Raw genomic sequence first — 27,171 nt, forward strand, 5'->3', positions numbered from 1 at the left:
TGTTAGACCCAGCGCCTGTGCAGCCCCCACTGCCACCCCCAGAACCTGCAGTGCTGTTTTAAGGGGCACCTTTTCTGCGGCTTTGCGTGGAGCTCGCTTTCGTCTGATGTAGCTGGCGTTCGCAGGTCACGTCGGACTGCCTGTTGTGCTAAGGAACTCCCGTGTGAAGCTGCTGGTGTTTTGTTGCAGAGTTAGTTCAGCCAACCATCCACAAGGTTTATTAAATTAACCTTCGCAAATAGTGGAAAAAGTGGTCGAGCAGTTACTGGACATCAGCTTTTGGAAAAATAGCGTAGTGTGTTTGTGCAGCTCTTCAGATAATAATTCTGCTGGATTCCAGCAGGTACTGCACTCATTAATTGGTCTGTTCACACCTGGATAATCTCATTATGGATAATAGTTATTATGTATTAAAAATAATCAAAAAACGATCAAAAACCAGTCTTCAAACTCTAGAGTTCATTGCATCCCAGACATTCAGGGTGAATAAAATGAGGAGCTTATTTTGTGATACCTTCTGTTGGCAGAAGAGTTAGTATGTATTTTGAATCTTCTTAGAAGGAATTCTCTTGTAATCACTGGAACTTGGATTCTAAGGCTGGTGATGTCAAATCTTGACAGAAATACTGGAACCGTGCAATTACACAATAGACTCCAAAAAAAAACCACCAATGAATGCTTGTGGATTTCCTACATCAAATTTTGGTTTTCTTTCTATACTATTTAGTTCTTTAACTTATAGCATACCTTTGGTAGGTTGTAGTGCTGCATTTGAATTGGTAGTACAATCAAAACCAGCCATTCCCTTACTGATTAATTGTGTGTATGTGTGGCTGTGAAAAGACTGTTGACTGAAAATGTTGGGGCTTCGTGTTGTTTTCTTCCAAATTTGTGGTCACGGTGAAGGATCAGCCAGTTTTTTTATGGTTTGGGTTTTGGGTTTTTTTTTTTTTATGAAAAAAAGATTACTACAGTCATATAAAAGCATGCCATGTGTGTACACTTTTTTGTAACTTCTGCCTTGCTTTTCTGTGACTATGCGGTGAGTGGGATGAATACACTTGAAAATGGACGCAAAAAGATGAAGTAGACATGAGTCCACCTGAAAGGATATGGGACTGGTTTTGTTGCAATAGTGCAAATGTAGTCACATTAAATTGTGTTGTTAGTGACACTTCTAAAATTCTAGGTACAAAATTAAGAGATGTAATAGGTAAGCATACTTCTTGGCAGCTCTAATGTAATGTTTTCCAACTTTTCTTTTAAAGAAACTGAAGAAGTTTTTAAAGTGAAGAAGTCAAGTTACAGCAAAAAGATTGTAAAACAGTTGAAGAAAGAATACAAAGAAGATCTTGAAAAATCAAAAGTTAGAACAGAGGTCAATTCTCCAACAGATGGTAACTGTAAAACTAAGAGTAACTTTTGTATGGCAAAGATTAAGTATTGTAAATACAAACTAGTTGTTTTCAAGATTAATTGTTAGTCTTTTTAGAGGATTTAGCATTTAGAACTGAAGTAAAGTATGCATTTAGTGTGTTCATTTGAACCTTAAAAATGCTGATCTGAAGCTAGTAGAGAGTTCTTTGATTCTTGTATAGAAATTAGTGTAGAAGGATGAAACTATTCAGCTACATATACAGTTGTCAGTAGACCTCAGTAGTTTCTATATTTTAGCTCTGTTTACGTCAGATGAGTTTCTTCCTATTGAATTAGGAAGGAGTTAAATTAGTTTAGAACTGTGTCTGGTGCTTATCTGTCAGGATATATCCTTGTAATGCATCTTCTCAAAAAGGAAGATTTTGGGGTGAGCAGATTGTTGTTCTTTGTTATTAAGTAAATTACTCAATAGCTGCCTGCTTCAGGACTTGGACCTTAGAGCAGACTTGATGATTAAGATGACAGGATGAAAACGTTGGAGCAGAAGTGTACAGTCCTCCAGAGCTTGGAATAGAGCCTGGGATTTCACTTTCATTGTACTTCTGCTGTTGGTTTTTGGGAAGCTCATTGCTTCGTTCATACGCTTCATTCAAAGCATAATGATTCCTTTTCCAGTTAGGTTTTTGTGTAATAACCTACAACGCTATGAGCACAAGCTGAGAGGCTTATGATCTAAAGATTGCAATGGTATAGGAGATATATATATATATAGATATATATATATATATATGAGAGAGTTGAACATGGTCCCATGCAGAAAATTGCCCTCCTTTAAGTTAATTAAATTAGTCCTTTAAAAATCTTAAAGATGTTAAAAAGGCTTTGTCTGCGTTTAAAAAAAACCCCACAAATTCTATTTTGTTAGAGTCATTTCTGTGGCTAATGTTCAGGTGATCTGTGGAAACCTGGATCTTAATTCTTGCTTCTGTCACAAAGATCCTTAAAAAATTGCATATTGCACACGGCTAGTGTGTGTTTATTTTCCATTTGCCTGTTTCGCAGTCTTGGTAGTAGGTTTGGTGGGACTGATTTGAGGTCTTCCAAAGACCTCATGGCTGCTGCTGAGTCAGGAGTCTGGATTCTCTAAACAAATGCTAAAGTCTAAAAACTCAGATGCGTGCAGCTTGGATTGGATAGCTGGATTTAACATGCATTTTTTTTACAAAATATTTGTACCTGCTGCCTGTATCTGTATGTTACCCACCTAATGTAGTGTAATGTTGCACCCAGCCCAAGAGGAAAATGAAAGAATTCTTTTGAAACGAGTCTGTTCTTGTGGAAAGATTTGTTGTAACACAGCCAATGCTTTCTAATTGCATATGTAAGAGGATATGTGAAGGTTGCACATATGATTGTAATTATTGAGTTCCCTCACTTTTTTAATACTTGGCAATAAGTAGAATGTTTAGTGGTTGTTGGGGTGTCTGCTTTCTCAAATTTTATTCTGAGAGCATGTCAGTGACTAAATCACAATTCAGAAGGTGTACTTTACTAGATCTCAAACAAGAACATAATTTAACTTTTTCATTTGATTTTTAGTTTTGGTTGTTAGACTTCAAGTCTTAGGTTAGACCTTAAGGTTAGACCTTCCGAGTCATCTTTATAAAAAGAGTAAAACATGGGCTTTGTTGTCTTACCAGTGGAACCACCGCTAGAAAAGACAGGACAGATTAAGGATATAGGTCAAGAAGATGGGACTGCAAACAGTGAGCATGGTGAGGAAGAAATGGAAGTTGAAAGTGAGAAGGAAGAAGAAAAACCAAAAGCTGGTGGGGCTTTTTCAAGTGCTCTGTCATCACTGAATGTTCTCCGCCCAGGTTGGTTATTGTAATATGTCTGATATGTTAGTAAATGCTTCAAGCCAGCAATTACAGCAGACTAATGTATTTGAGAGATTAGGAAATATTTTCCAGCAGTGTATCCAGCATCTGACAATTAAGAAACTGCTATTTTCCAAAGCTGTTCATTTTACAAGAAAATGTTTTGCTACAGAATGCTTCATCTTGATGTCAAAAGCAAGAGTTGTCTCTCAAAGTGATGACAAACTGTAAGAAAATCTAGATTTGGAATAGCTGACTTCACATGAATTTTAACTGCTTTCAATTCAGATTCTGTCTTTAGTTTGAATGTCTCGCCTTGCAGACCTGTAACTATCTCAAATGTTTTCCTATCTCATTTTGTCTAATGAGGTTCTAATCAGGCCCTGAGGCCAAAGAAGTCAGTCTGAGAAAGTATTTTTGAAACTAGTTTACTAATTGTTTGTGAACTTGTGGGTAGCCTGCTCCCCAAATAGAAGATGGATGTCCTGGGTTCACAGACTTGGCTGTATTTCAAGGGAAAAAGAATTTCCTCGCTGACTCTCAAATAATTTTTCCTTCTAGGGTTAATTGCAAAGTGGTGCAATATGTATGTTATTGCATCTTTAAAGATATTGCTGGCTTGAACAGAGTATCTCATGTCAAGTATAAAGAGAATCTGAAATCTAACATTTTGTCTGCGCCTAATCAAAGTAGTGGTAAAACTTATTCATGTTTCAAAAAATTGATTTTGGTGGACCATTCTTTATGGGATTTATTTAAGTTGCATTCATTTTGTGCTAGGGATTTTAGATTTTTTTTTTAATTAGGCCTGCTTTTCTTGTTTCCCCTCGATTGTACAGTCTGCTCATATTAGCTTTGTCCGGTTCGGTGTCCTCTTAATCTCTGAGCTGTCATCATCTGTTGAAAAGCCGATGTTTTTTGTTCCCCCAAAATAAGAAGTGTTGGGAGCAATATCAGGACAGGAAGCGACACAGTCAAGAACCTCATTTTCTTCCTCCCTTTGTAATCATCAGCTCCCGTAAAGGGCTTCCACTTCTTTAGGAATATTTTCCATAGAAACATCAGGCTCCTGCTCTTACGGCATGTGAGCTGCTGGACGCAGAGCCAGACTTTTGGGGAAAGAGCCCAGCTTTGGGGGATTCTGGTCAGAAAGTTTGCATATGCAGCTTATAAGTTACTTGCAATTATTTCTGTGAGTATGGATTATTTTTTTCTGTTTGCAGAGGTGATTTGGTAGGGGGCAGAGATGAATAATAAGAAGTCATACTACCTGTTTTGTTGCAGTGGTTGTTTAACTGTGCAAACATCTATCTTTAGGAGAAATTCCAGATGCTGCTTTTATTCATGCCGCTAGGAAAAAGCGTCAAATGGCTCGTGAACTTGGAGACTTTACCCCCGTTGACAGTGAACCAGGTAAAAGCCGCCTTGTTCGAGAAGATGAAAATGATGCCAGTGATGATGAAGATGATGACGAGAAGAGGAGGATAGTTTTTACAGTGAAGGAAAAATCCCAAAGGCAAAAGATTGCTGAGGAAATAGGTAAAACCTTTTTAGAAGGACAGCTGATAAACATTCACACTGTTTTCACTGGTGCTCCCATTCAACATTTTTAAACTACATTTTTCAAACAGGCATGAATCTGGAGTTAGATTCCGTTTCTAAGGAAAAGTACTGCATAATGGAATTTGCATATAAAATTTTGAGCACAAACTATCTTCTTGTGTTTGGAAGAACACAACTCAACTGAATCTGGTAGAAACTTACACTAAGGATCAATTACTACTGTTCCTGTACTTTGTTTTTTAGGAAATATGTACTTGTGAAAAGAAAAACATTAGTTCCTTGGTATAGCATTCTTCTTGCTGACAAGCAGGTAAAATAACCTTTTGGAAAAGGAGAATTAGTAAGATATTAGTAAGATATATATACTAGTAAAATATAGTAAGGATTTTAACGTCAGAGGTGTTTACCAGCAGCTAATTGCAAATTTACCCATTGGATCTTTTAAGTGGAACCTCTGCAATACTAATTCAGGCTAGCATCCTTAATTCCTCAGGAAGAGGAAAAGAGGATGCACTCTGATGTTCCCACTGAAGCCTGGTCTCTCAGGTTTTTGAATTCATACCCCTTACTGTGAATACATTATCTTCTTTTTGTTACCTGCCTGTTTCACTCATATTAAGGTATTGAGGGAAGCGATGACGAAGCCCTGGTGGCAGGGGAGCAAGATGAAGAACTCAGTAGATGGGAGCAAGAACAGATACGGAAAGGAATCAACATACCTCAGGCATGTATTTAGTTGTGAACTCTTTTTGGTTTGTTTCTGCCGATACGGCAACAATTACAAACTTGAATAGTTTACAGAAGGCTGTTTCATCTGAGAAGTTCAGTGTGTAACTTCTGATATTCTTTAACAAGAAATGAGAGTTTGGATTTTAAATATCTGGTGGTATCCATTTGATTAGTCTCTCTGTTCTGGGATAACTGACTGTTTGTGGTGCTGTTAAACAGCATTTATTTGCAGCCTAAAACAGCTAGAGTAATGCCACTTTGAAGAGACCTCTGGTTTTGTTTATCATTCTGTTTGTAGGCTCTGTATAAACAGTGTGTGTTTCTTTGCTGTTTCTGTATCTTGTGTTGCAGTATGGGGTTGGAATTTGTAGCAGGTTGTACCATGTGGTGTTTGTGCATTCACAGTGAAGTCGCCACTCAGATGAAGAGGATAGTTTGGGTTTTTTTAAAAGCATTTCAGCCAAATCACAACCAAACATACTAACTCTAAGAACCTGTGTCATTCTATTAAATAGTCTCAGCAAAATTTAGTATAGTCCCAAATGCTTGGTTATTGTAGGAGTTATAGGCTGGTTAAAATTGTCATTTAATAGCTTGTTATAAGTATAAATATTTAGAATGATAATGATACTAAGAGTTTGTCCATTTAAGATGGTACTTCTGAGGGAATTTGTTTCCTCCACCTTAGGTTTTGGGAGTTCTACACTTAAATCCACTTGGTAATTACATTTTGTGAATGTATCTGCCTACATTTTTCACTTTATAATGTTTGAGAGTGAAAGAAAATAAATTTCTCACTTCTTCAAAGTCTAATATAGTACAATTGCATTTCCTCTTCCACTAGGTTCAACCAAGTCAGCCTGCTGAAGTGAATAATCTGTACTACCAGAACACTTACCAGACACTGTCTTATGGTTCATCATATGGCATTCCATACACTTATGCTGCGTATGGATCATCGGAAACCAAGTCTCAAAAAACAGATAATACAGTTCCTTTCAAAACTCCCAGTAATGAGATGACTCCTGTTACTATTGATTTGGTAAAGAAACAGCTTAAAGACAGGTAGGACAGACCATCTTTTTAGACTTAAAGACCTGTCCCCTAGCTTTGTGTTCCTCAGGCGTCTTTTAGTCTCGGTGAGCAAACACAGAGTTTCATCGCTGGAAAAGTACTGACTGGCACATCAATTAAAAACAAACAAAAAAAAAAAGGCAAAAAAAAGCTCAAAGTGAAGATGACATTGACACTTTGTTCGAAAATCTCCTTGGATTGCTTCTCTGGAAGTGAAGCTTTAAATATGAGGCCATTGATCTTGTCGAAGACAGGTCTGAGTTACATCTTCTGGACACTGCACAGTCTTATAGTCAAGAATTGAAAGGCCAGTGAGGTGTTTAGCTTGTCAAGTTGCATTCATTTAAACTGTGAATCAGATTTTTTTTCCCCTTTAAAGAATTTAAATTTTAGTGTATACAGGGGTTTTCTGGTTTAAACACTGTAATCTGCTTGTCAGGTACGCAAAAGGTCCTACTGAATGAGCAACCCAATTGCAGTGAGAAATCATTTGTAATGAACAACTTGCACTTTACATGTCTTCAAAATTGGTTCGTATGCCCTTGTAGTGTTGCAACCTTTGGCAGTGAATCAAGTTAGTAGAGGAATAAGACTGCTTTGTATAAGCTATAGTTCTTTCCCCACCCTGCCCCCAACCAAAACTTTTCCTCCCAGTTTTATTTTAGGGCCAGCCTTGCACTATTTTAAGTGCTATCAACTCCTGTAAAAATTTGTAGGAATGGGCAGTACAATGCACTCAACGTAGTCTAGCAAATTAATTTGAACCATTAGCCTTGCTGCTTAAGTAGAGAGGGGAGAAAGTGACAAATGAACGTTAGAGAATGTGTCTTTGCAGTATTTCCCATATATAGACTCGGTACTTGCACTGTCTGTATAATATCTCAACAGTCTGAAATATATAGACTTTTGGATGTAAATTTGCTATTTATCCATTGCCCTTCAGGTTGGACTCTATGAAAGAATTGCACAAAGCTAATCGGCAGCAATATGAGAAACATCAGCAAAGCCGAGAGGACTCTACCAAGGCAATTGAAAGATTAGAAGGGTCTTCTGGGGGTATTGGTGAACAGTATAAGTTTTTGCAAGAAATGCGAGGGTATGTCCAAGACTTGCTTGAGTGTTTCAGTGAAAAGGTAAGGATGCAAAAACATTCATCTCTTTTCAAAAAAAAAAAAAAAAAATAGGCACTCTTAGTACATGTCAGACACCACATCTCCCTCTGTTTTCGAAAAAAAAGTCCCCTGAGAACACATTCTTCTAAAGGTTTGATTGCTCGAGGGTTGAAAAGAATCATGCTAAGTTGGTTATCAAAAACCTCTCTTTCACAGTGTAAGAGATCACTGACTTTAGATTGCCTAAAAACACTTCTAGATTATGTCTTTAGGATTTTGTTAGATACTCTGGCATTTCAACTTTACTCAGATGCTGCTTTTTACTTGTGTTGGATATCAGGTTAACAAAAATAAGGGCTGAATTACAACATTGCTAGTTTCTGGAATGCTTTATGAACACAGTAACAAAACCTTGTATTTTGTGTGTAGTTATAAACTTCCTTCTGCCAGGTAGTTTCACATACTTGGTATTGCTCTAGTGTCTGAAGGAGAGAAGTTTTAAAATTAGTGTAGTTGTCTGAAGACGCCCAAACTTAAAAATGTACTTCTTTCATGTAGTGTGATACTTACTTACGTGCATGTTGAACTTGAAAACTTAGTCTTTCTTTCTTATGTTATTCGTTATGCTTTAATTACTTTGTTGTAAATATAACAGGAGCTCCTGAATATATCTATATATTTATTTAGATACATATGTATAACACACACAGGAGCTCTAAAATTCAGGTAGCAGTACATAGGCTATTTCTTCATTGTCTTCTGACTTGAATACAATAGTATATTACCTTCGTAATATATTAGCTGTCAGAATTACTTGAGTAATTGAAGTTATTGCTTGCCTAGCTTGTTAGGTGTGGGAGAGGGATATAAAAGTGTTCTGGTTGCTAATTGGTTAGACATTAATTGTCCAGCATAAGTGGTATTGGGAGAGTCCCATCTTCAGTCCTGTAAGTGGGAGAGTAACTATGTCATGAACAAACCTAGGAAGTGTGGACCAGTTAATTCACCTAGCTAATCGATTAGTTACAACAGATATTCTTCACTGAAGAAGCAGTATTCCTGACTGTATTGGCATTAGCTGTTGAGGTGTAGTAAAGGTACTTCCCTTTGCAGCTTTCTCAGTGCTGGTTGCCCACGTGCCTAAATTATTACTTAAAGATAACTTTTTATATTCTTTCTCTGAGATAAATTTTGTATTTCAGAAGACAAGTTAAATACCCGTATCTCTATTCAGCATTTGCTTTCTAAACACCTCATGTTAAATTTCTTTTGTAATAACTGTAAGCCATGGCTGGAGGTTCTCATCGATAGCCCATGCTGTCTTGTTCAAAAATTTTCTTTAAACAAATTGTTCTAGAATGCACCTTTCTGAGTATAAACCAAGCCCTTTAGTCTCCCAGATTTTGTATAAACCAAGAGAGCTTACTGGTAACTAATAGTGTAACAAATTCAGATCATAGGAAGGTTATTGACCTACCTAGCTATGCTAGTAAATAAATCTACTCCAGCCATTATACAGCAAATTAGCTGCTGGTAATTTAACAAATGGGCTTGTTAAAGTTGCTTTCTTAAAATATACCTTTGCTTTCTTGGTAGTTGGTCTTTTAAGGATTCTACACCTCAACAGCTTCCTCCCCCTTCCCACCCTTCCCATACCCCACCTGCCACGACAGTCCATTGAACTTTTAAGATGTGATTTTTATCATCTTGTGCTTCTTAGGGGCATTCACAGAGTTTTGCTGTTTTCATTTGGAGGCTGCTGAAGTTCCTGTATGTACAATGAGTTGCAAAATTAGGAGGTGACACAGTCAGTTTAACAGGAGCACTACGTTTATTATGCTGTCGTCTATATTCCTCAGTTCTTTGGCCACATAATCTGTAGTATCAAACTACTATCAAATTCAAAACCAGTAGCCCACAGGACACTGCAAGGTTTTATAAAAAGGAGAAGGGGGAGGGGACAAAATAAAGTAATAAAATCAGTAACAGTTTTTATTTAAATGAAATAACAGCATGCAGCAGGATAGTAAACTCTTCTTATCTTTTGAGTGTAGAGATAAATTACTTTCAGCTTTTTCTAGAACCTGTGGCCCTGTGTATTTCATATTTAAAGAGTGTGTGTGTTTATAATATATAATGTACATAGTTGTTATGATTATAATATACATAAGCATACGAAATGTGTATCCATATGGGTAATAACAATATTGTGTGTGTGTATATATGCACGCATATCCTAAATATGTATAAAGTTAGGTCCCTCCCTATCCTTTCAAATATGATGCTTTGATGCTTTTTCTTTATTAGGACTAGTCATGGTTATTAGTCAAATTCACATTGGTACTGATCTGAATGAGAAACTGGTTTGCTGAAGAAGCACTTACGGGTTCCCAATATACTTGTTCACTCCAGAAGAGTCCATTCTGCTAGAGTTTTCTTGTGTGTCTCTTGACTTAGTTTTGGAGAACAAAAAATATCATCGTGAATTAGACTTTCTTCCCCCTACCATCTTATTTCTGCACCTATTCGCCATGCTCAAAACTTTGTGACCCCCAACCAAGCAAAATCATTTTGTTTGTATTCTATTTTGAAGAGATTCTGAATATTAGAAACACTTTGTCTATTGGTAAGGTGCAGTGGAGAGTACAATGAGATAGCTACTATGCAAACTTTAGAAACAAGCAACAGAAATGTCAAATTCTCTGTGATTTTTTTTTTTTCTTTTCCCCTATAAATGATAAAACCAATGGAGTGGAAAATGCTTGCATGACTGACTTCACAAGTAATTACTGTCAAAATTATGCTTTCTGAGAAGGCTAGAGAGTGCTAATGGTGTGTTTGCATTTTGAATGTAGGAATATGCAAGGGATACAGAAAGATTAAATTGTTCCAAGCCTCTCTTTGACAGCACAGTTAGATGAACCATTCTTTTACCTGAAAAAGCAAGTTCTCAGAACACACTGTGTGTGTCAGAGAGGAGGGACTGTAGGTTAAAATTATCCTTGTTATCTAAATGTTCAGAGAGCTTTCTGCTTTTCCTCTTGCACCATTCACAGTGAAAATGAAGGCAAAAAACCCAAAACACTGAATATAAGGTACTGACTAAACAAAACACAACGAATGAGAGCTGTAACTTTATAGTAGTCAGTTAAATTGTCAGTCAGTCATCAACCACAGTATTGATTATAGAAGAATAATGCCTTCTAAGTCTCTTGTGTTTTAAATGGGAAGTATTTTGAGTGGATTCATATTTCTGAATACATAGCTGGGGCTTTTTAATCCTGAGGCAATTATAGAAAGAACCTTTATGGATGCTTTGAAAAATTTTCCTTTAAGTTTTCACTTTTCGAATTCCCTTTTTATATGGCAAACTGCAGTAAAACTAGTATATTTTTGTAATTATTTCGGTCTTCAAAATTGTCTTAAACTTAGAATATACACTTCCAGTGCTGGGATATTCCCTCCTCCTATTTATCTCTACTCTGCTTTTTCTAAAAGGAAATTGTTACTATTTTGAGTTGGTGCAGAGTTGCTTTCATTTTAATCCCCATAGTCCAGTTTATACCACAAAGAGCTAGTATGTCTTTCCTTGTAATAGCTCATAGATTCGTAGAATGGTTAGAGTTGGAAGGGATCTTGAAGATCATGTAGATGCGTATCGTTCTCAGATCGCTGAAATGGCCCTGTAGCTGTAATCTCTTAATCTTATATTTTACTGGAGGAGGTTTTTCAATAGCTGCTGAGTCACATTCTGAATTACATCAGGAAACAAGTTCTGATTTTATCTTTTATTTTGAAAAAAACTTTAATCCTGGATGGTAGGCAGCAATGAAATATTTGAGCTAAAAGGCTGGAAGACTTGGACTAAGCATATGTCGTGGAGGTAAGGAGAACATGGCTTAAATTTTTATGCCAAAAGGATTTGCCTTTTCAAATTAAGAGATTGTGAAAAGTTCTGGTTTGTATTTGAATATTTATAATAATCTAATTTTAACTTGTCCTGGGAAATTAATTTTTGCAAAAGTGAGCAGTAAATCTGCTATTTAGTGTCAGGAAATTCCTAGTTGTTACATCATCTATTTTTGTTATAGTTGCTACTGAAAATTTAGTTCACTTAAAAAAAAAAAAAAAAAAAAAAAAAAGTCAGGTCTGATCTGACTTAAGTCTGTATTATTCAAAGGTTATATTTAATGCATAACTCACGAATTGTACAATTTTAATGATAGGCCACAGTTGTTGGCATAACATGTTTATGCACTCTTTTATTGCATTTCAGTAATAATATTTCAGCATATGCTAGTAAGAGTTATAGCAAAATAATACCTGCTGGCTTCAGGAAGTTAGATTCATGCTTTGTTTTTTCACTGTCAGGTTGTTTTCTCATTAAAGCGTAGAATACTACTGCATTCTTATTTAAAGATAGAGAGGAAACAATGAGGTCTGAGAATTTTAAGCACTGTAACACACTTGGTACAGGAGTACTTGAAATAACATTTCACACTGTATAAAATGGTTGTCTTACTACGTAGACTCATTCAATCAACAGAAATTATTTTCAGAATGCTGTTTCTACAGTTGAAAGCTGTGAACGTTAGATGCATGCATGTTCTTCATATTTACTGGTCAAAATGAAACAAATGGGTAAAAGGAAACAGTTTGTGCTGCTAAAAGTACAGTGACAGGATTATGCTTCGGAATAGTATGGTACCCCAGAAACTAAGCACTTGAAGAATTTGATATTACGTAGTGTGTTATATTTTTGCAGGTGCCTCTGATTAACGAGCTTGAATCTGCAATGCACCAGCTGTACAAACAGCGAGCTTCCCGCCTTGTCCAAAGACGACAAGATGATATTAAAGATGAATCTTCGGAGTTTTCAAGCCATTCAAGTCAGTCCATCTTGAAGGTTTTTATTATTCATTAAACAACCTTGTTTACTTAGTATGGCTTAATTTAAATGTAAATGTTTAAATTATGACTGTCTTAAAGTTTATCCTTACTCTTGAGATAGGTAGAAGCAAGTTTAGATTAGAAGTTCTCTAATCTGTTTTATTTTAAACTCAAAGCCGCTCTAATTCGTGACTTCATCTCTCCTTTCTGTTGCTCTTAACTATATTTTCTCTTTCCTAGCATTGAAAATGTATGCACGGTGGCAATGGTAGTAGTGGTAGCATGTGATTCCCAATTTTCCTCTTATGTCAGGACTTTTCTTTTTTTTTTTTTTTTTTTTTTTTTAACCTCCTGGAATCTATAAATTTCCTGTAACATCTACAGTTAACTCGGTACAAAGCCATGAAGTTTTGGGCTAGAGTTGACTTCTGTCTAATGTTCTATTTTGTAAGCAGCATAAGTATTTCATTTCAGACACTTAACTGGTAAAATTAAGGAACTGGAAAATACTGGTGCCATTGTTAAAATTCAGACCAACAAAAAGTGACCCTATATGAAATACAGCTTAAAATTAGCCAGTTAAAATACCTGCTGCTTACTGTGAATGTGTGGATGGGGGATTCTCACTGAAGAGTTTTCTTGTGGTGATTACTCTTCAGTATGTAAACCTCTACAAAAGTACAAATGTTAACTTGGATGGAAATATGCGTTCCTTGGAGGAGGTTTTATTCAGCATGTTAAACGACAGGTAAAATATCGTATCAATAGTAGTTTGCTTTTGAGAGCTTCCCATTTTTAAAAACGACTTTCTTGTCTGTCCTATTGCTGGCCTGAATTCTATAATAAAAGCAATTTCATATTCCGCAACAGCGTGTCCAGAGATTAAGTTTTATTAATACCATTAGACAGAACTTACTAAGGATGATAAAGCATTAGGGCATCAGAGTTGGCCATCCTTTCACAGTGTGGCTAGCAAACATACTCCTTTTAGGACTTTATTTGAAGCCCCGGGCATCACATGTAGGTCTTGCAGTTTTACCATGAAAATTCTGTTGTGAGAACTAGAAATCGAATGTACTAGAAACAGATTTCCCAAAAGAAGCTTAGAGTGGATTATTTTAGACTGGAAATTAATGGTGGGGTGGGAATAGTTGTCATTGTCAAGGCTGGGTTTTAGAGAGACATCTTACTTAGTATCTGGGAGTCTTGAGAATGAATTACACTGTGTCTAGAAATAGTTCAGTTCTGTCCCTCAAATTATCACAGAAACTAGGAACTGATGCCAGCCTTTGATTTGATGTGTGTTGCAGACATAGACAATCTGCATTTCTTCATGCAGTTTCAGAACACTAAAGGGCTAGAAGTGAATTTAAGTGTGTCTGCCGACTTCTGCTTTATTTCTGCATAAAGACAAGTAGCTCAGCTTTGAGTAATATTTTAAGAAATCAGACGAATGGTGGTTTCATCTGTATGTTAAGGCTCTTAAGAATTCTGGTATAGAATTGGAATACTGACGTAGAACATCATTAATATTTTTAATGATGGATTTGTAAAAAGATTTAGTTAGAACATGTAAATTTACTGTTGTAATTTGCGTAGGCTTTTTCTTTTCGATTTTGATGTTTATATTTTACTGGGTGGACTTGAGCACTGGCTAATATTCAATCCACTTTTAAAAGTTTACCTGAAAAGGATGAACTGGAAACACTTGGGTGTGCCTGCTGGTTGCTGATAGGCTTCACTGGTTAGTTGTGTTGTTTTGTATGATCTGGAACATCTATAATGAATCACAGCTTAAAAAGAGAAGGGGAGATGAGTTATGTTCGTGTAGATTTTGATGTGTTTTAAACTTTAGGCCATCTAAAGCATATAAACTTAGAAAACACTATGACTAGAACTCTGAAAGATCGTATATTCCTGCTCCAGCCTCTGCCTTTCTTTTGTTCATTTTCCTTTCAGAAGATACATGGTGAACATATTTATGTAAGGAACATTTTTTATCTTGAAACATTCAATTTAAGCAATTTCTATTAAAACTGTTGACTTTTATATAGTTGGGCACTGTTGTGAGAGGGACAAGAGTGAAGTATGGTGAAAACTATTTGACATTCAAGTGGAGATTTTTCCAAAGTCTGCTACTTCCTCTTTTAACCTCTACACTTGTGAATTCAGGCTTCTGGGTGCACCTTTTCAAAAACTTCGACTTTCTAGTTCAAATTACACTTAGTTTAAAGTAGGTAAAAGGCTCTTATGAAACTGCCTACAACACATTTATGCAATCATAGATAAGCATTTTAATTTTCATCAATGTAATTTTACAGATAAAGCACTGATGGCACCAAATCTTGAATCTTTTGGACGAGACAGAGTGATCTATCAAGAACAAGTAAAGCGTCGGACTGCAGAAAGAGAAGCTAGAAGGTAGGGTACTGAGATTTCTTGTCCATTAGGAGTCTTTGCCTGCTTGCAGACTGCCATTGTCCTCTGTGACATACTAACGTAAGTAGCAATGTTTGCTCCTTTCCTGCAAAGGGAAGAAAACACTTAAGCTGGTATGCTGGGCAGGGGTATTTTTATATATCCCAACTTAGCATGCAAGTGTACAAAACAAGACAGCGTTACATGACACTGATTTAAAAATCACTAAAAGAAAGCATAGTAAACCCATTCTGTATCTTTATGGTCTCTGCTTGTTTCTCTTCCTTCCATTGTTTAAAGCAGCAACATAGTGGATTGTTTGAGGTGGTGACGTAGTGAAAGTTTTTTTTCAACCTGGGTTTCCTTGCATTAAAAATTATGACAAGTTTAGGCAGTTCTGTTCATGGGGTGGGGGGCAGGGGGGGAAGTAATAGCTGTTTTTATACTGCCGATCGTTTTCAGAACTCGTCGTAGACAAGCAAGAGAGCAAACTGGGAAGATGGCAGATCACCTTGAAGGCCTTTCCAGCGATGATGAGGAAACTTCAACAGATATTACAAACTTCAACATGGAGCGAGGTTAGAAAAGCTACTGAAGCTTTATGTAACAAATTATAGAACGTTTGGCAAAAAAGGAAAAAAGAAAAAAACGCAGCCCTGTCCTTATATGTCACCATATTTTGGAGAAAGTTTAGAAACTGTTCTTTGCTGGATCATCAATGTGACCAAAACAGTCTCTTTCACTAACCTGTTGTGCAGCTTGCAGCTAACAAAATACTCCATCCTTAGTGAGATTCTTCTTATTTAATTCAAACATTCTTTTGCTAACTCTAAGTTGAGCAATCTAGATTAGAAATTCAGCATGGCTGAATTGCTCTTTGTAACTTGGCACTTCGATGTGTACAAAAACCTTTTGTGGGAGTTTCATCAGTTTCTGAGTAAGCATACTATTTCTAAAGCTTTTTTTTTTTGTCATTCGTAGCTCTCATGTTAGTCCAGAATCAGCAGTGAGCTATATGGAACAGAGGGATGCACTTTGGACCTGCTAACTTTATTTGTAGCATCTCTTTCTTGATCCCAGTGTGAAAAGTCATATGTTTATATGACATAATCTCAGGTTCCAACAGCTCTGTCTCTACCTGTTGTGTGCAGGCTACTACTGTAACTGAACATTTAAAAGTGTGGCTGCAGCAAAAATGACTGATTAAAATGAAACTAACCCTGGGAAGTAGTAAAGATGAAGGGAAAATAATACATAGAGAATAATTTTTGAGCCGCATAGAATATGGGTACTGTAAATAAAATAAAAAAAAAAAGGAAGGTGCTAAGGGATTGTAATGTTTGCCCAGCGCTAACAGGTGTGTTATGATCAGCAGTTTATATGGTGTCTGCCAGAATCTGCTCTGTCTGACGGGCTGATTCAGTTGGCTGATCTGAGATGCCCTCCTGTACTTGCATTTGGATGAGCAAAGTTGTAGAATAATTTGGGTTGGAAGGGACCTGGAGATCAGCTGTTCCAAGTGCCCATGCAAAGCAAGGCCAGCTTTGAAGTTAGATCCACACTGTTCTCTTATGTGTATGAATACAGCCCAATTCATCACTGGTCCAATGTCTGGTAACAGAAAATCATTGTATGAAATGTTTAAAGCAAGACCAATGATAAAACAGTGTATCAGGGAGTACTCATGTCTTTATTGCTCCGTATGTTTGAGGTAGCAGTAAGAGAACTTTTAAAAGTGATGTGTTTTGGTTCTGTTCATAGGAGTTAGCTTAGGCCAGTGAGCATCAAAGTCCATCTTGAAAGAGGTATTAGAGGTGATTAACTTACTATTTTTCTCCCCCACCAGATCGTATATTGAAAGAATCCAGCAAAGTTTTTGAAGACGTTTTGGAAAGCTTTTACTCAATTGATTGTATTAAGTCACAGTTTGAAGCTTGGCGCTCAAAGTATTTTGCTTCTTATAAAGATGCGTATATTGGCCTCTGTTTACCAAAGCTGTTTAACCCCTTAATCAGACTTCAGCTGCTGATCTGGACTCCTTTGGAGGTAAGGTCCTCTGCAGGCAACTTCTTTGTAAGCTTCTGTATAGTGGTCCTTTTGCACTTCTGCAGAGCAAAGTGAATTGTGCCTTTGATGTGTGTTTCTCATAAATGCGTGTTCTAGGCATGAAGTTTAAAATGGGCACCTCTTTTGGGGTGATGCTTTTCTGGGGAGTTTCTGGACTGTTGTCCTCTGTGTTGCCAGCAGGCCAAAGTTCAATTCGGCCCATGCCAGTACCTTCTCAGTGAGTGGTGTAGACCAAAAAGCCAAACAGCTTCTTAAATAACACATTCAGATTTTAAAATACTTAAGAGAAAATTGTGATTCTAGAGATGTTGTTTCTTCAGAAGTGGAACTAAGAAGCTTGGTTTTACGTTGATTTACAGCCTACGTTATCCATCTTTCTTTCACCTACACCTTCAGACCCTGTAGAACTCTGGTTGGCAATTTCCAAGTCTTCCTCATAGTACTCATTGCCCAGTTATTAGGTAGGGAACATGGGAAAAGCAGAAGAGTGCTGTTGCAGTCCGGTATCCCTGGCACATGTTCATTGTCCAGCCTGCATATGTGTCCTGACTTGAGTAGCCAGCAGGACAAACAGTTCAGGGAGCTTTTGACTCCCACTCTCTTCTTCCTACCAGTGAAAGCTCTTGTAAGGTACTTCTGCTGCAGTCAGGTGCTTATTTTCACAGTACTGGTAGGAACCTGCTCTTTTCTGCCATGTTGGCTTTTACTGGGCAATGGGAATGGGTCCAGGCACAGAGTAAGTGCAATTGCATAAGCTTGGTTTTTTAGGAAACTAGGCTAATAAGGCAGATTGTCTTCCTCCCTTTCAAAATTTCACTAATCTACAGCACCGTCTGCAGATGTGTCAGCCTATCTCACAAATGACTGAATCTCTCCTTTTTTTCAGAAGTTTTTTTTTTTTCTTGACTACTGAGAATATTTATTGAAGGGGATCTTCTGTCGCCTCTGCTCTGATTGCAGAGGAAGGGTAGCAAGAGTCGAGCTTCAGAGAGCATTTGGAGTATTTAATTTGAATAAATGAAGGAAAATCTATGAAAGGTGTCCTTACTAAATTTAAAAATGTTTTTCTAAATTCTCCCTTCCCCATGCTATTTTTACGTGAGTTCCCAGGCTGGCAAAACAAAATTCAAATTAGTTGGAGACATGGTACAGAATTCTCATATCTAATTCTTTTCACTACTCTGTGTTTTCATTAGTCTCTGTGTGGTCCTGTTAAGCATTTTGTTAGAAAAATTACAAGACATTCATAAAAAGTTTTTTTTCATCCAGCAAACATAATTTTATAATGCAGCACAAATGAACTATACTTATCACATGTACCCTAATCTGTGGGCTTTTATTTGGCTCAGGTGTAATTAGAAGTTAAAATCTGTAGGGTAACAGCTGCGGGGGGGAAAAAAAAAAAGCAGTCTTATTTCCATTGTTTTCACTTTCATTAGACCTAGTGTTGTGTGGTTGTAGAATGAATTGGTTCATTTGGCTGATTTATGGAAGATTGACCTTGCTCCCCATCCTTTCTCAGGTTTTAGTTGGGTAGTATTGTCCGTATGTACACTAATCTGACTGTGATGGCACAGTTAGTAGCGTCCAGGCAGAGAGACAGAACGTCGTCTTCATTTCTCAGGAATCAAGCTTGCCTATGTTTCTGAAGGAAATAGTGTCACTGCCTCAGAAGCAGGGGAGCCAAAGGAGGAGGTGAAGTGATTTGCCCATCCTTGTGCCAGGTTGAGAGACTGTTTGGTCTTGAGGCAGTGTATCTTGGGGTTTTTTTTTTTATTATTTCCAGTGCAGATGAGTCCCTAACACGTAGATAGAAAGGATGAGATTTTTCGAGTTGTTATTGTGCTCAATTGCTGCTTACCCTGCCTGCTTAGCACACTTGGTAGACTGTTTTAAAGTAGTTTTGTTCTGGTTATGAGTGTGTCATACTTGCATATATAATACTTTTTTTAATGTGTTGACTTCAAATCTCTGTTTAGGAATCTAACCTCAATTCTTTTTTTTTTTTTTTATTAGGGCAAGTGTCGAGATTTTGAGACTATGTTGTGGTTTGAATCATTGCTGTTTTATGGCTGTGAAGAACAGGAGCAAGTGAAAGACGATGCTGATATTTCACTATTGCCTACCATTGTAGAGAGAGTTGTTCTTCCTAAATTAGCAGGTATAGTCTTAGAATGAAAACGGGGGAAAGGGGTGTGGCGTGGAAGCTGGTGCTTGTTTGTGCTTTCAGATTTTACTGTCTTGTAAGTTATTGTCTGACTGTCTTAGTACCTGTATTTGAGTATTTGCGAAGTGGATTAATTCTTAATTCTCTTACAGTGATTTCTGAAAATATATGGGATCCTTTTTCTACAACACAAACGTCTAGAATGGTAGCAATTGTACAGAAATTAGTAGATGGATATCCTTCAGTGGTGAATGCAGAAAACAAAAATACACAAGTAAGTTGTTTTTTCTGAAATATCTTGGCTAACTTAAGGAATTTGAATATATTTTTAATACGCTATATTGGAGAACACAGCACGCTTAGTGAGGAGCAAGAAAGAGAATTTTGCAATTACTTGATGCTCTGCAGCCTAGTTATGGAGAGTCAAGTTCGGTGATAAATTAGAGGAGGAACTCAGTGAAGTCTCCCCAGAATAGATGCTAGAGCTAAAAGGAGGTACCAAATGTACCAAGACTTGTCATTTGCAGTTTTGTTTTAAGGGTCAGCTACAAATGCTCAGGCTTTTTTTTTCTTTTTTTTTTTTTTTAGATCTTTGTAACCTTTTTAAATGTATTGCCTTGAAATTTGATTGTTTTATTTATCTTCTGTGAATACAAGAACTGATGTCATGAGTTCAGGTGCTGTAGCTAATGCAAGGCCAAAGTGCATGTGTATAGGGAAGTTAGCAGAATATTAAAACTGACAAAAGCCCTGACTTCACAGTAGCTAATTGTATAGCCAAGGTTAACCATGAAGTAATTCCATTGCCTTCAGTTTTTATTGAAAGCATCGAATTTCAGCTCTGTTAATTATTTTAGGCTTCTCTAAGACTTTATTAATGTGTGCTTAAGTATGCATGCCTTTTACTGTTAGGGTCGCAGATGTTCTTTGTTGCTTTGAAAATCAATTTCGGAGTGGTTAACTGCTGAGCAGTGCTTTGGACACTTTTTTTAAAAGAAAATTTATCTGTTTCAGATGCTTTTAAAGGCATTGTTGCTAAGAATGAGGAGGACACTAGATGATGATGTATTCATGCCTTTATACCCAAAAAAGTAAGTTTGCTTTCAACTGTGGTGTTAGACCTTTATTAGCAAGTTGGTGTCTTCTGTCTGTAGTTGACAGGGGTTTTCTCCCAGTATGGTTCACTGACTGGATACAGGAGATCTTTCGTTATCATGCTGTGAGGATTTAGCAGAGACAAGCAGGATGGAAGGGAATATTTATAGAAATGAACTGTGTGTGGGAAGGAGGAAGCCAGCAAACTCCAGACAGAGGTGGTCTTGGTTGCTCATTAAAGAAATCTCTTACTTTCCAGCATCTTAGAAAACAAGAACTCTGGTCCATATTTGTTTTTCCAACGTCAGTTTTGGTCCTCTGTTAAGGTAAGTCAGTAAATACATCCAGTAAATCTTTGGTCTGGACAGTGTAGTAACAAAATCCTCTTCAAATTTGTGGAAATTGGTAGATGAAAATTGCTTCAACTTTAGTTGAAAGAACTCTAAATTAGGATTCTTAGTCTTTGATAATGCACTGTGCCCTCTTCAAAAGATTGCCAAGTGAAAGCACCATCATTTTAACTTGGGCACTGTGGGTTTACTTAGCATACTCAACCCATTTTTCTTAACGTCATTGTGCTTGTCAGAATAAAATATTATGCTTTTATTTCACTTATATGGAATGAGAGTGCTTGGTTTGTGGCTTTTCATATATATATATATATAGTGCGAGAATCTTCATAAAAACAACTTGGCCCCTTTTGGAAAGCTAACTGCTATTTGTAAAGTATAAGAGCATTTGTAATCTTAACTTTAATTGAAACAAGAGTGTGACAGCAAAAAAATCTGTCTGCGTGGAACGTGCAGTGTAGAGTTTGCAATGGTCTGTAAGAAGATATGATTGATGTAGTTCATTTCCAACAAAAGGCTGTGAAGAAAATTAACTCCCAACTAAACAGGAAAATAAAGTATGAGACTGCTGATTTCCATGATCGCGCAAACCGAACTCTTATCTGGAATTTTCCATTTAAATTGCAGCAGTGAGGGAGACTGTATTCTGAATAGGTTTGCAATCACGTAGTTTACTTTAAAATATTTGGCACTGAATTCTTTCACTTTGAAATAAAAGTCAACTTCATAAACGCTGTCTAGAGCAAAAAAAATGCACAAACATCATTTATTAAAATGCTGCTGTTAAAAGTGAAACAGATCGCTTGTTCAGGGCTTGTGTCTCTCTTAAGCGTGAGACTGTCTGCTTCTGCCAATATCTATCAGAGCCCAGGCAGTTTAGAACTACTCATGCTTTTACCACTGTCTTATTTTAGGGAAGCATTAAAAATACAGCTCTCTTGCGCTAGCAAATCAGTTATAGCATCACAGAGGAGCAGAAATAGAAGCTGGGAGGCAAGCGCTCGCTTGCTGTTTCCTGATGATCTGTGTCAACAGCAAACTACTGTCTGCCTTCATTTGTACGAGGCTGGCAGCGATTCTCCACAGGCCATACGCCGGTGGGGAATAACAGCTGTACAGTTAGCTTAGCCAGCACTCCCCCGTGACGCTTTCTGTGTCTCTTGTGTCACCGTGCCTTGGAAATAAGGGTATGCTGACAGCGTAGCTGGGGATTTAATCGACAGGGGGCTGTGAATTTGCCCCCGTGTGGCATACGCCTGGCCTCACTTGGCTTGACATTGACATCAAATTCTAAGAACAAGGTGGCTTAAAACTTTTAATTCTTGTTTTCTGATTTGTTGTGCAAAACATGAGCAAAGTTATGGTGGGGGTGGTTGTGTGAGAATTCGTAACACCCAACCTGGTACTTTATGGATTCTGAATAGGTTTGAAACGTAGCAGAAGGCGTATTTCCACTGCTTACCTTGGCCATCCTGTTGCATTTGAAGAAGCGCTAGTGTGTTTGATCAACTTCCTTATTTCAGTACATTTTTAGATACTTAATTTCCCTGTGTTGTATTTTCAGTTATTAGGAAACTTTCTCCAGTGGTATGGAATCCTTTCAAATAAAACTCTCCAGGAACTGTCAATAGATGGTCTGCTAAACAGATACATTCTTATGGCTTTTCAAAACTCTGAGTATGGAGAGGACAGCATTAAAAAAGCTCAAAGCGTAAGTAAAAGCAAACAATGTTTTAAATCACTTGAAATTTGTAGTTAAGGAAAAATATAGTTAAAACTTGAGGTTACCTATAAAATCCTGGCTTCGATATATCGATATTGTAATGTCAGTGAAAAAAAAATAAATATTTTTTTCTTAATACACAAACTAAAGAAAGAAGCTTCTCTGGCTTATACTTGTGTATAGTTTAGGTATGGTATGGGTTGCAGTGTTTTACTACCTGAATTTTGGATTGCTCCCCACCCCCACCCCCCCCAACCCAGTTTCAGTCAGTTGGACCTAGTCACTGCAGTTTTACCTGGCAGACTTTGCACATCATGTTAGATAGCTTTTAAAATTTTGTTACATTTTGTTTAATTTTCTTTTTCCTGTTATGTCTAGGTAATTGCTTGCTTTCCTAAACAGTGGTTCACTAACCTAAAAGGAGACAAGACTATTTCTCAGTTAGAAAACTTCTGTAGATACCTTGTTCATCTGGCCGATACAATTTATAGAAACAGCATTGGTTGCTCTGATGTAGAGAAGAGAAATGCAAGGTAACTTACTCTGAGTTAATGCAATTCTTGCAGTGCAAATGTTGTGCTTTGTGTTATTTTGTTGATGCATGCAGACAAGGGTAAATATCTCCATACTGCTCCATGTCTTTTGAAACAATTTTGAATTCTAACTTAAAAAATATTATGGTATGGTAGATGGGGAGATTTTTAAGGTGTGTGAAGATGGCAACTGCTGGAAATCTTGAAACGTTCATAATACGTTTTGCGTTACTGCTTAGTGTCCCTGATTCTGGCAAATTTTGTAGTTAGTGGTTTTGGACTTTTCCACCTTGTGAGCCTGTGGCAGATTCTTACGTAATGACTTCTAAATTACAAATTGTGCTTTTGTATACAGTACAAAAGTTCTGGCTTTATTTACACAGCCGACTAGATGAACCTGTTTTCCTCTAGACTGAAGAGTCATTTTATTTGTATCTGGTAACCAGCATAATTAAAAGTTTGGGTTAGATGCATAAATGTTACTGCTGGCCAAGTAACCTGAAATGCTATGGGTGTATCATTTTAAGCAATGATAAACTTAAAAACCAAATTTTTGCATGGATACACAGGAATATAACAAGACTGGAGGTTTTTTTACTCCTGTGCTGTTGCATGAGAAGGAGAGGTTTCAAGGTCAACAGTTCAGTTGTTCCAGCAAAGCTGAAACTTGGAAAGACGAACCCTTGCTAACTGCATTAGTCATTCTTGATAGTTGAACTTGCTTGAGCCATTGTTGAGTTACTCTTCAATTATTGAGGCTGTCTGGGGGATTAGATGATTCTCTCTTTTTGATCTTATGCATAGCACTGAAACATAAGAGACAGAAATTTCCCTTAAACCATAGCAGAAAAATCTGTGTTAAGAGTTGGTGGGTTTTGGTGTTTTTTTGGTTTTTTTTTTTTTTTTCCTGGCAACAGTATTTTTTATAGTTACCATGTTGGTTATTAGATACTTTTCTGCCTTCAGAGTCACTTTTGGCTGTGGCATATGAATCGTCTCATTTTCAGAGAACACCAAGCTTTGTGCCACACTGGGTTGTGCTGAAACAACTTCTTACCCACTCTCGGGTTATGCCTCAGAACTTTGTGTCCAAAGTATAATAGCAATGTCACATACCAATTTAAATTTCCCCATGATTCAGATTCAAAGTAGACTCATCACTCCTTCTTTTCTAAAACCAAAATGTGTAGCCTAGCGTGATACTGGAATTGAAATGAAGGAGAGAATCCAGTAGAGATTAAACTTTCTTTTGGTAGCCTGCTTCTAAATTTGAAAGAACTTTTTTTACCAGCTGAAATGATAACATGGTAAAACTTTGTATTGGAAACGAAACATCCAATTAATCCTTTTTTTCATAATGAGTTCTAATTTAATTTCTATCTTCTGTCCTCCTGCTTTTTCCTGGCATTTAACACATCTGTTGCTATTGCCCCCATTAAGCAGATAAGTCTGCAGCAGAAATATTATTTTTTATAATCAAAGAATGTCATGTCTTTTCATATAAAACCTAGTTGTTTGAAACTAAAATGCATTAATTTCTGCTGAGAGGGAAGTGTATCTTTACCTATTTCTGTTGGTGCTAGTTTTCCAAATGTCGGATGCTTTTTCACAGATCAGCTAGGTACAATTTTAAACTTCTAGTACTTTCTGTGTGTCTGGTCTAAATTTTATGTCCATCCCCCTAGCAAGATAGCAAAAATTGTTCTTGACAGCTGAAGAAGTACAGTCGTCCTAGCAGTTTGTTCTCTCTCAGCTTCCTAGGTTTACCTGAATTGTAATGCCATTCATTGGTGGCAAGCTTCATACCCTTTTAAGGCATACATTAAAGCATACTTGCTGCCTTGGGGTTTTTTGTTTGGTTTTTTTTTTTGGCTTACACATTAGTTACCAAGAGAGCTGTGACTCATTGCACAGTACCATAAGTAATCCAAGACTTTTTCTTGAGATTATACTGCATCTAGTATTAAACCATATTGTATGATTAATTCCTACTCCCAAAATACATTTTTCAATTTCACTACAAAGCTGATAACCAACTGTTTCATCAGACTAAGCAAGTGGAGGAGAAGATGATGTGAAATTATCTGAAACTGATTTGTTATATGGATTCCTAATGTAGTCTTCTGTTGAAATATTAATACTTGTGCATGAATGTTCCATTCTGTATTGACTTATCCTTTCTCTTTTTCAGGGAGCATATAAAGCAGATCATAAAGCTTCTAGCAAGTATCCGAGCACTGGATCACGCTGTGACAGTTGCGAATGATCACAATGTAAAAGAGTTAAAGATTTTAATAGAAGGAAAATAGACTTTTCCAACAACTCATTTTGAGCTTTAAAACCATTCCTGATGTGTAATTTATGTACATATGTAAAGTTTCTTAAACTGTAAAGTATTGATCTTTGTTTTAATACAAAGTGCATTCTTATATACAGCATCCTGAAAAAAAAAAAATTTGACTTCTTTGAAAACAAAAATGGAATCCCAAGATTGTCATCTTTCCAGAAATCAGATTTTCCTTAAAGTTTCTCAAAATCTTGTTTACAAAAATACTTTGTACCCATGATTAGTAGTCATCTACTCCTGTTAATTGTTCCATGGTTAACTGGAATGTGTATATTACGTGTAATACAATGTATGCTTATATTTATACCACCATGTTGCTTTCACACTGGATATAGAGATCTTGTAGTGTTGGAATAAGCTTTTCATTTGCTAAAAAAATACTTACTTTGACAAGAAAATGATCATAGTATTGGTCAAAAGGGCTGGCAAAACATTAAATAGGTAACTATAATTTGAGCTAAAGAATAGAGACACTTTCAAATGGAAGCTGACCTTTAAAAGCAGCTGTGCTGCACTCAAATTGGAATAGCTAAAAAATTATTTTCAGTCAGAATATGACATTCTTATGGCTGTTCTTAGAAACAAAACAGAAAGGAAAACCCAAATCAATGCTTAATTACTGTTTTTTAATACGGGCATACAGTAAGAACTTGTGATTATTGCGTAAATATACAAGGCAGCACTTCCTAAGTCCCAAACACCTTTCATTTTGTAGGAGTAATAGTTTACCCATGAACTCTGGGCCCTCGTTCCTTGTGCAAGTTGGTTAAATTCACTGTTTGCGGTTTGTTTGGGTTTTTTTCTTTTGTAATTTCATACATGGAACCTGTTTCTTCTGGTTGGTATGGCTAAAGATGTCAAGCAAAATGAAGGTGAAGAAAATTTTATATCCTATGATTTGAAGTATTGATATTGTAGTAAATATTCAAATGTTACACTTCCTACTAAATTCCATCGAAGAATACTCTTGCAAAACAAAGCATTTAATTTAGATGTCAATTAAAAAGAAAACACTTTCAAAATCTGGTGATTTACATCAGAACCCTAGTGACTTGATCTTGAGGTCCAAGGCACGGAAACAGCTGTAATAGCCTTGGATTAAGAGCTCTTTCCAGGTGTGCCCTACTTTTGGGGGGAACTGTAGCAATAAATTGGCATACTGAATAACATAAGAAATCATTGTATCTTATGCCCATGTCATGTGGTATAAATGAGTATATTAATGTACAATTTGTAACATGCACACTTCATTTGGACACTGAACAGTTGTTTTTTCTGAACTGTTGGGATTGATGGAATACCTTCAGAAATATCTGCTTTTAAAAATTGTTTCAATAAACTGGTCTGTCAAGGAGCTGTCACAGTGCAACTTGGTAAGCTTTATTCCTTTAGGAAGGAATTCCTGAAGGAAATGATACGTGTTCTGGCTGACTTAATTTCAATATGTCAGACAAAAAATCATCCTTAGAAGGTGGATTTTTGGAGTGAACGAAACTGTCTTTACTTTGAAAAGGCAGTAGGATAAACAAAGAGGGGTGGGGGTTTTGTTTATTTGGGATTTTTTTTTACGAGGGGGCACAATGCTGTGCAGAGACTTTTCTGCATCTTAATGCATGTCTGCCTTCTAGTCACAGGATCTCCAGCGGTGAGGATGCAGAGTTCAGACACCTTTTGCACAGTCTAGTTTGGCTACTCTTTCTAGCAGAGCCACTACAGTATAAAGCTCAGTGAAAGATAACTTCCTGGCTTCAGGATAAAGTCTTTAACACAGGCTTTTACGGTACAACAAAACTACTGCTGGTATTCAGATTGGCTGCTACCCCTACGCCTGTGATTTGGGGGGGGG

The 27,171-nt window shown here is 36.8% G+C and overlaps 1 protein-coding gene across 1 annotated transcript; it reads left to right on the plus strand.

The window, feature by feature from the left end:
- Positions 1-1,092: 1,092 nt before the first annotated feature.
- On the plus strand, positions 1,093-25,835 carry PAXBP1 (PAX3 and PAX7 binding protein 1). The gene is made up of 18 exons (XM_009894921.1): positions 1,093-1,213; positions 1,269-1,397; positions 3,078-3,254; positions 4,575-4,796; positions 5,441-5,544; positions 6,394-6,614; positions 7,567-7,756; positions 12,501-12,624; positions 14,947-15,046; positions 15,506-15,621; positions 16,890-17,089; positions 19,127-19,271; positions 19,430-19,551; positions 20,292-20,368; positions 20,632-20,698; positions 22,287-22,433; positions 22,824-22,978; positions 25,170-25,835. The coding sequence occupies exons 1-18, from the start codon at positions 1,093-1,095 to the stop codon at positions 25,285-25,287; spliced, it is 2,535 nt and encodes an 844-aa protein (XP_009893223.1). The 3' UTR covers positions 25,288-25,835.
- The last annotated feature ends 1,336 nt before the right edge of the window (positions 25,836-27,171 follow it).

The sequence above is a fragment of the Charadrius vociferus genome, unplaced genomic scaffold, assembly GCF_000708025.1.
Source record: "Charadrius vociferus isolate BGI_N301 unplaced genomic scaffold, ASM70802v2 scaffold201, whole genome shotgun sequence".
Lineage (NCBI taxonomy): Eukaryota > Metazoa > Chordata > Aves > Charadriiformes > Charadriidae > Charadrius > Charadrius vociferus.

What these genes read in the sequence shown, in the direction of transcription:
- PAXBP1 (XM_009894921.1), top strand. Translation starts at nt 1,093, where the DNA reads ATGAGTCCACCTGAAAGGATATGGGACTGGTTTTGTTGCAATAGTGCA. An exon ending in TGATCTGGACTCCTTTGGAG is followed by an intron (nt 17,090 to 19,126) that starts GTAAGGTCCTCT and finishes TTTTTTTATTAG; the next exon opens with GGCAAGTGTCGAGATTTTGA. An exon ending in ATGCCTTTATACCCAAAAAA is followed by an intron (nt 20,369 to 20,631) that starts GTAAGTTTGCTT and finishes CTTACTTTCCAG; the next exon opens with CATCTTAGAAAACAAGAACT.